The 12,965-nt window shown below is 42.1% G+C and overlaps 2 protein-coding genes across 3 annotated transcripts; one reads left to right on the top strand and one right to left on the bottom strand.

The window, feature by feature from the left end:
• Positions 1 to 170: 170 nt before the first annotated feature.
• myef2 (myelin expression factor 2) lies at positions 171 to 7,466 on the bottom strand. Of its 2 annotated transcripts, XM_023814168.2 has the most exons (18): positions 7,273 to 7,466; positions 6,372 to 6,568; positions 5,555 to 5,607; positions 4,498 to 4,505; positions 4,301 to 4,394; positions 3,950 to 4,141; positions 3,688 to 3,841; positions 3,561 to 3,610; positions 3,408 to 3,468; positions 3,207 to 3,311; positions 3,061 to 3,102; positions 2,871 to 2,966; positions 2,693 to 2,785; positions 2,207 to 2,302; positions 1,922 to 1,990; positions 1,291 to 1,469; positions 686 to 737; positions 171 to 595 (listed from the first exon to the last, which is right to left on the bottom strand). In XM_023814168.2, exons 1-18 carry the CDS (start codon positions 7,383 to 7,385, stop codon positions 432 to 434), a joined length of 1,818 nt encoding a protein of 605 aa, XP_023669936.2. In that variant the 5' UTR covers positions 7,386 to 7,466; the 3' UTR covers positions 171 to 431. The 2 variants fall into 2 exon arrangements, with proteins under 2 accessions (XP_023669936.2, XP_072574048.1); XM_072717947.1 differs by lacking the exons at positions 1,922 to 1,990; positions 5,555 to 5,607; positions 6,372 to 6,568; positions 7,273 to 7,466 and having other exon boundaries at positions 4,498 to 5,474.
• A 3,965-nt stretch (positions 7,467 to 11,431) lies between these two features.
• ctxn2 (cortexin 2) lies at positions 11,432 to 11,677 on the top strand. The gene has a single exon (XM_023814161.1). The coding sequence runs from the start codon at positions 11,432 to 11,434 to the stop codon at positions 11,675 to 11,677; it is 246 nt and encodes an 81-aa protein (XP_023669929.1).
• Positions 11,678 to 12,965: the final 1,288 nt, after the last annotated feature.

The following is a 12,965-nucleotide window of genomic DNA, read 5'->3' as shown; positions in this document are numbered from 1 at the left end:
ACTTATCTTCCACACAGTGGCAGTACCCATATACATTTATGTTTCCTTCTTTTTAAGGAAGAGCACTATTCATTCACCTTTAAAGGAGTCAAGGAATAACTCTTTTTTCAATGTTTTTGGCTTCAGTCCTTACCCATGTTTCAGCTTTCAATCACCAATCCAATACAGGGTCTGTCTCACTCATTTTACCATTTTCATTGGGAAAAATTACTATAAATCACCGCTCCACAGTTTGTGACAAATTTACTTGTAAAAATGTGCTACAATTAATATAATTAATAAAAAAAGAGACTGGAGACACCATGTATAAACAAACCCTATTCACAAGGAGTTAAGCGGGTGATTATCACTGCGTTCATGGTATGACGGTACACAAAATGTTTTTAAAACAAAACAAAAACTTCAGAAGGCTATTGATAACGACTACAAGACTAAGCATTGCGGTCGATGCGAACATCTACTTCTCGTCCATTGATCTTTGTGCCGTTCATCATTCGGCAGGCCTGTTCTGCACTTTCCGGGCAATCAAAGCGCACGGTCCCACACCCCTTGGACTTGCCGTTTTCCATCTTTATTTCAGCAAACATCACTTGACCTGATAAGAAAAAAAATGATTAATAAAAAAAGGACCTAGCACTCCAGCAGGAATAATTAAATTGTAAAAGGAAATAGCCAAAGGCCTTACCACAGTGACTGAATTTCTCCTTCAGTTTTTGCCATGTGAGATCATAGGAAAGCTGCAATGCAAAAGTCAATGGTAACACTTCACGTGACAGGGCACAAATACTTAGTAATAACTCAGTTACTACTGAAGTACAAATCATGAACAAGTCATGAACAAACAGTCATTGCTTGAGATAGCATGCATTACGATTCATTAATAATGAACAAACATGAGATCAGTACTGTGTTATTCATTACTTGCTCCCTCAGTAGTTCATAAAGGTTTGCAGAAATAATAGATACAGTAACAAATATATAATTGCTTGGGATGAAAGATGCATCATGATTCATTAATGATGAACAAATATGAGATCAATAATTGACGTGTCATTCATGACTTGTTCTTTCTGTAGTTCCTTCAGTAATTCACAAAGTTTTACAAAATTAACACAAACAGTAAATATAGCAACTGCTTGAGAAAAAACATGTGTCACGATCCATTAATGATGAATTAACATAACATCAAGTAATAGCATAATGCTACATTATCTGTGCCCTGTAAAGCAAAGAGTTAAAGTCAACTTCTCAGAACCTTAGAGAACATTAAGGACAGGTTTTACTACTCACATTTCGTACAAATATCTGGCAGCCTGCCTTGGAGCCCGAGCTCCTGTCAGACATCCCGCTGCCCATGTGACTCGAGCCGCCTCCATAGCCCCTGTACCCACGGTTCATATCCATGCCACTTGCCATCCGCTCAATGCCGGGGCCCATGCGCTCCATGCCCATGCTGCCCATCCTTCCACCTACAGAAAGGAAGCGTCGTTAAGAGAGTTTGCTGCACTAGTTGAAAACCCACATTTGCACCCAAGCTTCCAGTAACTTCTACAGCACCAGTCAGAAGCTTGAGGATACTTGCGTGAGACATTTTTTTCCTTCAAATTCACTGGAAAAGCAACCTTAATCCCAGAGCATGACACTGCCTCTTCCACACGTGACCACTCAAGCAGAACTCGTGCACTCACCCTTGTGCCATACAAATACAAAGATGCTGAACCAACACATTATTCCATAATATTGACTCCCACTCCTATAACAAGGGCAGACTGTTTAAACCATAGATAATTATGGTGTCAAGTATCTTATGCCTAGTAATACATTTCTGCTGCAAATACTCCCATGGAAGAGAAAATGTAGTTAACTTGTTGGCAGAGAGAGTGTTAGTGAATGTAAAGCAAATGGGGAGGAGAAAAAGTACCTATTGCAGGCCTCAGCGGGCCAATGCCAGCACTACCCATGCCTGCTGCAAAGACTCCCAACCCTCCTCCTGATAAAGAGAAGTCACTAGCAGTCAGGCCTAGACCAACACCCACACAAGCATTAGGGTCAGCTGCAAACAGCCCAACAACTTCTCTTCACAGGCAGAAACAAGAACTAACAATCTACATATTTGCACTTGGTCACGTGATTTTATGAGATGGACAAAGTTGTGACGCACGCGCACACTCCGGCACGCACACGTGCGAAGATGGGTCCGTCTTACCCATTCCACCGAACGTCTCCCCAAAGCCACGATTCATGGGCAGCTCGTTCCTTCCCAGGTCTCGGTCCACCCCTCCTATACCGGAGCGATACATGTCTGCAAGAATCACACACACACGTGAAATCTTTTACCCACTATCAGCACTGCACAATGCACTTTGCCAAAGCACCACCAACATACTTCACAAAGAAAACTTTCATATTTTAGACTACAGTTAAGGTGCATTCAAAATTCAAGAGTTTGTCGCAGTCAGTTCCACTATGCAATTAAAATCTTTATATGTCCTTCTGCTAAACACAAATGAACACGAAACACAGATCAGAAGTACAGATTAAGATGCAACAATTATCACAATAAATATGCGGACATGGCACATGTCATGCAGTGTAAAGACAGGTAGCGCGTGCCACAATGGGTGCCATCTTGGTGCAATCCCATAATTACTGAATGCAGTATTTTTCCTGATGAGATAGAAGAGCAGCCTACCTCCCATGTTACTGCCCATTCCTGATGGCATTCCCCCGCCCAGCCCCATCGATCCCATGCCAGAGCCGAGGTTCCCTCTATAATCATCCATTCCTGCAGAAACCATTTCAGGACCATTGAGTTGCTTTGGAACTAAGCGGTTGGATTCACGTGTGTGCGGCATGTGACCCCGCATTACCTCCCATTCTGCTCATGGGTGTCATGTCTCTGCCAGCATAGCCCCCCATGCTGCCCATACCATCCATACCACTGTATCCGCCTCCACTGCCCATTCCTGAGAACAAGGATGCAAAAATGGTTTGAACGCTAACACAAACTCTGCTCCCCTAGTCATAATAAAGACGTAATCCATTTAACATAGAACTCACCTCCCATTCGGCCCATACCACCATATCCAGGGCCATCCATCCCTAGGTAGAGTAAGTTACATTTACTTAAGTCATCACCAAAAACAGACCCCACTCCCCACCCCCACACCACCATCCAGGTAAACAAAACATTAAAGTTCATTTACCTCCAGGATTCATGCTGCCCATCCCTCCTCCTCCCGCACTGAGGCGGTTGGCGTTAATCGGCTGACCTCCGGGCCCAAGGCCCATTCCGATTCCACCAAGACCCCCTGCAAAAATATTGATGGTCATAACTGCCAATAGTGTTCTAATGCGGCCATTTTTAGATCACTGGAGCAAGGGGAAAAAAAACAAAAAGGACAAACTTGGCAACTGAGAAGACTTCTCAACCGGCCGGAAATCATCAGGGGGAATGGACTTTTCATCCTACAACGAAATCCACAGGTCCTCACACACCATATCACCAACAAATGTCCCCAAAACCAAAACAATTTTATAAATAAATAAACCAACCTTACCATCTTCACGTGCATGGGTCTTTCAAACAGCATCTGACCATTAAACATTGCTTAGAGCAGCAGTCAAGGAAATTAACCACAATGTACATTTCACAGAGATAATTCAGATAAAGGAGGGTGAGGATACAGATGGCCTGGACGGCTTCCAGCGGTCGCTCGAAGGTGACGGTTCCCATCCCGCGACTCTTCCCATCTTTATCTTCTTTGACATCCGCCCTTTTCACAGTCCCAGCCATGCTAAAAACTTCCTTAAGTTTCTTCCAGCCTACTTTATAGTCAAGCTGCAGGAAGCAGAATACAAAACAAGAATCAGATACACAGATACCCTGTATCCTGGTAATGTTCAACGGTGCTAATAAGGCAGAAGGGAAAATGAGGTTTAACCTTACATTGGCGACAAACACTGTTGAGCCCAACCGGCCGGCCTGGAGGAAATTAATGACCTCAGGAAGAATATTTGGATTGTTGGTAATACAGGGAGGAAGGTTCATTGCTCCTGGACCACCATCTTGGCCTCGCCCTCCAGGATACATACCCGCAGTGCGCTGGAGCACTCTACGGGCATGCTCACCATCAGGGTCCTGAAAAGCGTTTGGAGTAACACCTGTGAATTAGCTGGTTAGAACACAAGAGAACCAACAGTCAACGTTTAACACTAAAATAAATAAATAAAATCAGAGCCTCCGTGGCTCATTGATAGTCCTACCTCCTTGATGTTTAGCCAACGTTGATAGCCCTACCTCCTTGATGTTTAATGGTCTGCCATTTAGATCATGCTTATTCATGACTTCCAAAGCTTTCTTCACAAATTCCTCATCTTTAAATTCCACAACACTGCAAACGAGATTCAGGTAAAATGGTATTAGGATTTAAAAGGCCACACACACCAGTGATTCTCAGACCTCTTCTCAAGGGCCAAAGGGGGGGGGGCACATACCCACATCCCTGGAGGGTCAACATGGCATAAGTCGAGATGTACCAAAGGGGAGAAAAAAGAATAATGATTAATGCCATCTTAAACATAATAGCTGGTACACATACAGTTTGGTTTTAGCTTAAACAATAAACATGAATTAGAATTGTATGGTTATTTCTGAAATGCCAAAGCAATTACAGCCTCAGGTCTTCTGTAGGGAAGTATTCTTTGTAAAATGAGTTGGGCCACTGAGTTTTGTTATTAGTAAAAGCTTTAAGGCACCATAATCCAGACATTTCATGATAGGTCATAATGTGTGTGTGTATATGAATGATATACACAAACTGATATATCTATAGATACACACATAGGTTTACTCCATTTTATTCAAGATCAAAGGTATATTAAGGTTTGGAGATACTGGCCCAAAGTAAAAAGTAATGCTGCAGCAACTACTGTAATAAATCACTCAAGTTTTAAAATGGTAACTTCAGAAAATGGCTAAACAAAGAAAAAAACATGTATGGCAAAACCTTGGATGAACCATTCACAAGTGTTTTTTCAGGGATTAATGGTATATGTGTAATAGCAGAAAGAAGCATGTGTTTAGTCAAAAATAAAGATCTTAATTGCCAAAACAAAAGTGGAGTTTACCCAGATCTGCAATTTCTACCATCCAAAAAGAAAACAAAAACAACCGATCAATCTAAAAGCAAGATTTAGAAATGTTCAAAGTTACTGAAACGCATGTTTCCTTTGAAATATTTAATAACCATAACTACCAACCAGTTACAAACTACAACAAAAAGTAAGCTTTAACAAAAACAAAAGTCACTAAAAAAGTTATAGCACAGTGTTAGTTTGTCCCAGTCATATTAAGTAGCATCAACTAACTGACCCTCAGACAGAGAATGTCACAAGCCACAGCCAGTTGTAACTGGCTCAATCCACAAAACCAGTTTAGTAGCAATTCACATGAGTGTAGCCCGGAGGCTCGTTACCTGGTAGGGCACCTGATAAAGTGAGAACTGGCAAGGGAATTTAAAACCTTGCACAGCCAGTTGTCCACATAACTTACCCTCGATTTTCCTTCTGCATCCTTAAAGAGTTCCACGTATGTAACCTCACCAACTACATGAGACATGCAAAGGGAAAATACCAAGAAAACAATGCATTTAAAAACACCAGTCTTCGCTTCACTGTTGGCCTTGGTACAAGACTACAGGCAGAAATCCTCAATTAGCAATAGGTCCAGACCAACATACCACCAGACAAAACACCATGCCATTCTGTTCAGTTACAGACACACCAATCCAGCCATTAACGAGCTGTATTCAACCTAAAGTATGAAAACTCTTCAAAATTAGCTAATGTTAGCTGTACAGTTGCGAACAAATGACCAAACCAATAACACTGAACTGTTTTAAGGTGACCATCCACCTTTTCAAAGCCTTCCAGTTTTCAAAAGCATGTCTAAGAATGTTTAAGAATCAGAAATCCAATAGTTCAAACCAGTGTGTGTCAGGGCATGATTTCAATAACATACGTGTCACCTTACAACAGATACAACAACACACACGTTATATCATCAATTAACAGGTTGTAAAAAAAATATACATCAATACTGTAACAAAGCTCTGAACAATTTCACACTTATAGATAATTCCTGGCCAAAGTATAAGCTTCTTTCCAACCCTATTTAGAAACCCAATTGAGACCCAGAACACAAATTTAAAATGTTCAGAGAAAGCTGAAATCGGACTCTATTACAAGCAAGAGATAGGATTCTCCGCATGACCGTGGGATTTCAGACATGGCTCCCATATTTGAAGGAGAGTTTTTGGGGAGTCAGGACAGCCCAATATGTAGATTCCATTTGTCACACTCATCGTTACCTTTTTCTCTCATGAGATCTTTGATTGCCTGCCACTTCATGTCGTATGGGATATTGCTAATGAACACTCGGTTTCGATGAACACCCTTCTTGTCTCCATGCTTGTCTTTGGAATAGGGCTGGAATCGGCTGGACTTCCTGCCTCCAGATGATTTCTCTTTGAGTTCTGGTTTTTCCTTCGGGGTTTCATCTGAGTCTCTGCAGCAAGAGATAATGAATTTAAAATGCACCATCGGTAGTTGAGATAAAAAAAAAAACACACACACTAAAAAGTCACATTACCGCAAATCACTGTCAAACATAAATTTTATAATAAGTCCACAATATGGGATCAACACAGCACGCTGGATTCATATGGGACAAAAATGTTTTTCTTAGCTAAATATTAATGCAGACTGCTAGCTAGGTAACTGGCATATCATTGTACTTCTGCCCTAGAATACATCATTTCTATAAACCTTAATCTGACTAGCTATTTAGCTGGAAGGCGCAGCATCAGTGACACAGCTGAATGGGTACATATGCGGACCCGGGCCAGACGGTCCTGACGCACGTGCGATGAGCTTCAGTGATCTTGAAGCAGCCACTCACAGCATCCAGTGACGGTGGGCATCTGCAGGAGCAGCTCATGCTACATTCTCTGCTGTGTACCACATAACCTTCTAGCTAGCAAAGAAAAAGCTATCAAAGTTTGTGGGGGTCGGGTAAAATACCAAGGGCTGAAAACCTGCTCCAAGTAACTGAACTGCTTTAACGACGTGTAAGGGCTTTAAAAGCGTTGGTTTCTATTCCTATTCAGTCATGTTGGCTTGATTTAGTCCTGCTTAACGTTAGCCTCCATTTTAAATAGCATAAACCTATGCATCACACAGACCAGAATCGCTGTTTTAAAGTACGGTTACGTTTTCACGCCATTGCTGTTTTCCTGCTGGGGGACGCTCTCGGTCTCGCTCGTGGCGCCCGTGGCGCCCGCATCCTCTTGCTTGTCGTCGACTTCCTGCGATATTCCAGCCATAATCGTCAGGTTTCCGAAGGGAGAGTCCAGACGCCCCGGCTGCACTGCGCAGTTCAAATCAGCCGGAGCTGGTCGCCGCCGCGCGGTATCGCGAGAGAAGGCGCGAGAACGTAACGGAAGGCTATTGGCAAACCAGGGAATTGGGAATTGGACCCAGCTAGTCTGGTGCTGCACTGTGGGCGTTCACTAATGCTGCGCCTAGGCTATGCACTTACAGCAGAAAAAAAATCATAGGAAATGATTTGTGGATAAGATGGTTCAAAGTGTAACGATAGTGCTTTCTTAGAAGTATGTGATATAGTGGGTGTTAAGATTTCGTGTTATTCCAAAGATAATCAGCTTATGATGTTCCAGCTATGATATGTAGTGATATGAATATGTCTTGCATTTTCCAGCCCCTTAACCTGGTCATAGATGCAGAAGAGCCTATCCCAGTGTATCCCACGCAGCGCAAAACTGGGGTATACACTGGACAGGATGCCAGTATATTAATATGTACTTAAGGATTTCTTTCTACTAAAAATGACTGATTCCGTTAATCCTACTCCTGCCGAGATATTGCTTGCTTTGTACACCTGAAGTTGTTGTTACATTGTTATGTTATGTACACCCCCACATGAAGCAAATAATGTTGACTCATAAAAACAGTGAGTGTCAAGGTCTGGCATCTGCCAAACTGTGTTGTAGACTGGGGAACCCTGTTATATGGGATAGCCAGGACCAGAATTGGGGAACCCTGTCATATGGGATAGACAGGACCTGAATTGGGGAACCCTGTCATATGGGATAGCCAGGACCTGAATTGGGGAACCCTGTCATATGGGATAGCCAGGACCTGAATTGGGGAACCCTGTCATATGGGATAGCCAGGAACTGAATTCGGGAACCCTGTCATATGGGATAGCCAGGACCTGAATTCGGGAACCCTGTCATATGGGATAGCCAGGACCTGAATTGGGGAACCCTGTCATATAACCTTTGTTCACATCTCTCATCGACAAGCCTTAGCCGCCCAACACCCTGTCGGCAGATAATGGTCTTTCCCTCCCAGACACCCCACAGCCCACAAACCTCGTTCTTCTGAATTCAGTATGTCAGCTAGGAGTACCAAATGTTGGCTTACCATGTAATGTATCCCAGACTTTGACATGCACTGTTTTTATGAGATAGTCAAAGATATTTGTATCACATGGGGGTGGTCATAATGTTTCAGCTCATCAATATATTTTTTGAATGAGGTAAAAATCCAGTTGAACAATCAGTATCCCCAAAAAAAACTGATATCATGCTAATTGATATAAAAACACGGTGCCCAATGGACAAGAAAATTAACATTTGTAACACTGGCAATCCAAGGTCTCAGTGGCCCTGCTGTCATTTGCACACTCTAATAAAGACTATGAAATAATGTTAAATAATGTTAAATGCGAAAGCAAGTAGCTGAACAGGCTACACGGGTAGCTAAGGGGCACTTTTAGAGATTAAATGATAATGATGCCTCAGCATGAACCTAATTGGAGCTCTTGCAGGCCGGACTTTTATGAATCTCATTCCTTTTCGCAGTCAATAACTATTACTTGAAGCATTTCTGTAATGGCACCCTGGGACAGATTCCAGTAAAATGTTATTTAATTTCACAAGAAACACATCAAGGTGTCTGGGAGAACTTTAACGGGGAGATTTCTGTTTCCCTGAAAAGAACATTTATTTATCTAGGTCAGAATACGAAAGACAAGCTGAAACCTGAAGCCTGTTCTTGCTGTCCAAGGCCAAGGTGTGCCAGTATACAATGACAGACAAGAGAGGATGGTATAGCGATTCTGTTCTCACACCTACTGATTGTTTGAGGCTCTGGGCACAGTCCTGAACTGCTCAGCAGGAATCAGTAATTGCTAAATAATGATAGATGTTCAGGATAGGAAGAAAAAGGAAATTTTGCCATGGACAGCAGTGTGGTATGGGATGGTTCTGGTCATTCAGCTTCATCAGGAAGCCACTGCTTTCATTTTTTCAATGGGAATTAAATGTCTTTTGGATGGGGCCTGCTGCTTCCTGGGTTGTTTTTAATCTAATCTATTATGTCAATAAATGAGAATTCACTTCACTGTCAGCTCATTCATTTTCATTATAAAAAAAACTCAAGTGATCTTTCACTGTAATTCTTTACCAGTAATTTATTTTGCCATGAACTCGAAAAACAGTAAATATAATAACCTGTTTATTTCCAAAGAGTTAATATTAGATGATGGGAAAAAATATTTTTTACATGTTTTTTTTTCTTTTTCAAAATGAACTAGAAACATACAGTTTTGCCTATTAACTATTTGTATTTATTATTTTATTTTATACTCTTATTGAAAGTTTGCAGGTAATGTAGCCAGGCTCATTCCAGAGATATATCTGGAAAATATATTTAGAACAATGAGGAGACAATTAAACTCTCCTCTCTAAAGTATACCAAAGCTACCAATGACAGAAATCTAGAATAAAATCTGAAAACATGCCCCATATACCCATAATCTAAACACAGTACTAGTATCACGTTAAGTGACCGTGTGAGTAATTCATATAAAATGTATTTTTATTAATATTCTGTGTAAACTGTCCGTTATCAGTGCTACACAGCAGGTGTCTGCTAATGAGCTTTTAAGTAGAGATTGTAATTCATTTTTTAAAAAGCAGCCTGAGATAATTAACAGCCTGGTTAAAGATAGTGCCATATTTATATTAGCCTAAGTGCACGGAGAGGCAGCCTAGTATTCCAGTGCTAAGTGATGAAGAAGACTGGCGGGACGAGCACACATTTGACATTTAAGGGGGAGACGTTGTGGGAAAACGGGGGGGATAGCCCCCACCCTCCTCTTAGTATCTACATCACCGCCGCCGCGTGTGACTGGGGACAGACTGGCTGGCTGGGACTGAAGGCGCGACTGTCAGGCAGGGTGTGCCCCCGCTTTGAGGTATGGATGGGGGGGGGGGGGGGGGGGTCGGAATGATAATGAAGCACCAGCCAGTGAGAAGCGGCGCATCCCTCCGCGAAGAATCACAGGCTGGCAAGTCGCACCTCGAGATGGGTGGCAGGCTGTGCTCTCATCAGAGGACAAAAAAAATAAAAAGCTAATTTCTCTCACCCCTTTTCAAAATCCCTGAAGCTGAGACCCTGGAAGTTAAAACCTGGCACAGAATCGGGCCAGAACCCAGTGCTCTCCACCTATTGACAAGGGTATAGGAATCAATATAAGGAGCTCAGATTTTTGCTGAGAGGCTACTGTGAGCACTCCAGTAGGATTCCTAGCAACAGGTCTGGGAGAATGAGGCTGGAATTAAGGTGAGCAGCATGCTATTCTACATCACGCAGCACGTTTCCAAGGGTCTGTAAACATGTTTATAGTCTGGGGCTGTTTGTCTTAAATTGTGCTGCCTTAATTACGAGTCTTTATTCCTGTGTCACTATCATCTCTAGCTTGATAGCAACAGGTACAGACAGCTTCTTCCTGCTTGTCGTGTTTGTGAATAATTTTTTGGGGTTTTTTTTTTGCCAGGTGTTAAATTAGTTGGACATTTAATTTCATGCTAAAAATAGTACGATAAGCTAGAATGAAAGACATTTATGTTCAAAATGTTATTTAGCAAGAAATGCCTGTGTTGGTATGTGTTAATGTTCTTAGTTTTAATTTGCACTGTATTAAACACACATTTCTCTCTCGCTCTCTCTGTTTAATGCAATACACACATATTGCATTAAATTGAAAAATATACATAACAAATACGTGAAGATCAGTATCCATTTTAAAGCTAAACACTGTATGATGTGTAATCTAGGAGAGAAGAAATTATTTTTTCTTCTGTTATTTTTGTTTGTAAAGAAAAAAAACATGCATAGTCCATAAGAATTCATTTTCCTGTTCATCACTGACGTCTCCCCATCCGATACGTTTATTCTCTGAACGACCGTCATTAATCGCAGCTTTCTCTTCTCCCATCCCAGCTTATTTACCAGCAAGCTGGACCTAACATGAGCGGGATACAGAAATATGGCTCTCATCATGTGTAACGTCCACTTCAACCACTCCCTGGCGGCCATGAACGGGGACGACATCGCGGGTCACCCGCTAAGCCTGGAGCAGAAGACGGCGTTCGCCCTCGTCGGCATGCTGCTGGTCTTCCTGGGGCTGCTGATTGTCAGGTGCTTCAGGATCCTGCTGGACCCCTACAGCAGCATGCCCTCCTCCACTTGGGCAGATGGCGTGGAGGGGCTGGAAAAAGGAACCTTCGAGTACGCCTTGGCCTGAGTCATACGGATCAATTGCAATTTAGACAGAAACCAGAAAAAAATATTATATATATATATATATATATATATATATATATATATATATATATATATATATATATATATATATATATATATATATATATGTCACTTTCTTGTGCTCTGGGTTGGTTTTTAACCAAGGCTGGGTCCGTCCATCTGTGATCACCCGGGAACTTGAGTATTTTGTTATGCTGCTCTGGCTCAGGTTTATTGTGCTGGAAATTTGAAGGATGGATGGGAGTCTCAGGGAAAACAAATAGATCTATTAAGAAAGAAAAATAATAGGAAAAGCATGAAATGAATTGCGGGTCGCGCCTTGTTTTCAATTTCACATGATCACGGACGGACGCCACAAGCGAGCAGCGTGGAGACCTGCTTTTTGCCGTCTGGTGAGGATGCAGGTTGTTCCCAAACAATGTAATGTACTGCAGTTTATCCCAGTAGCCTCACCGAGGGGCCCTGGCTGTGGGTTTCCCCTTGGGTGAGAGACAGTGGCTTGAGTCCCATCACGAACTGCCCCCTCTGGACTCCCATGATGCACCTGGAGCAATTAAATATCACTGGGGCAAGAAGTCCGGCTCAAAATGACTCACCGATTTCTACGGATATGTGACAGTTTAAAGAAAATTTGTAAAGCATCAGTTTCTTTAAGCTTTAAATAAATCAAAACTTTTTTTAGGAGAAAGGTTTTCTGTAGAAGTCAAAGTTAGTGCCAACTTAGTCCTGTTTCAGAGTGACACAGTGATAAACCACTCCATCTGGGCCAAAATAGTCTTATGAATCTTAATTCATAAATGGAGATGAAAAGGACAAAAGAAAAACAGATGGTCCTTCATTGTCTGAGATCCACTGGGCACCCAGAGGTACCCTGCCACCTGAGAGATGCCACGTACCATTTGCAAATGTATGTATTCTGTGAATTTGCCTTACTATAACCTTGAATGGGTTACTGTGCCTTCAATTGGGGTGTCAGTGCTTTCCAAAGAGACGGAGTACTAGGTGTGTGTCTGTGTCTGCCTGTCTGTGTGTGTGCAGTCTGTGATGATTAATCGGTATTCCCTCCTAAGGCATGGCTAAAAAGCCTATGAGCACCAAGAAGGAGGTGGTTGAGAGGAAAGGACGGGAGAAGGTCATATCAGTGGTATTCTCAGTTGAATAAAATGTCCTCTTGCTTAAAAATTTCCATCAGCACTACGCCTGGTTCTTCGGTTCTCAGAAAAGACAAGCAACAATAGCGGCAAGCTAATATGTGAGCGAAGCAGGGG

The sequence above is a fragment of the Paramormyrops kingsleyae genome, chromosome 11, assembly GCF_048594095.1.
Source record: "Paramormyrops kingsleyae isolate MSU_618 chromosome 11, PKINGS_0.4, whole genome shotgun sequence".
Taxonomy (NCBI): Eukaryota; Metazoa; Chordata; class Actinopteri; order Osteoglossiformes; family Mormyridae; genus Paramormyrops; species Paramormyrops kingsleyae.
Note: the sequence above shows the minus strand (reverse complement) of the source record. Positions and strands in the feature narration are given on the sequence as shown.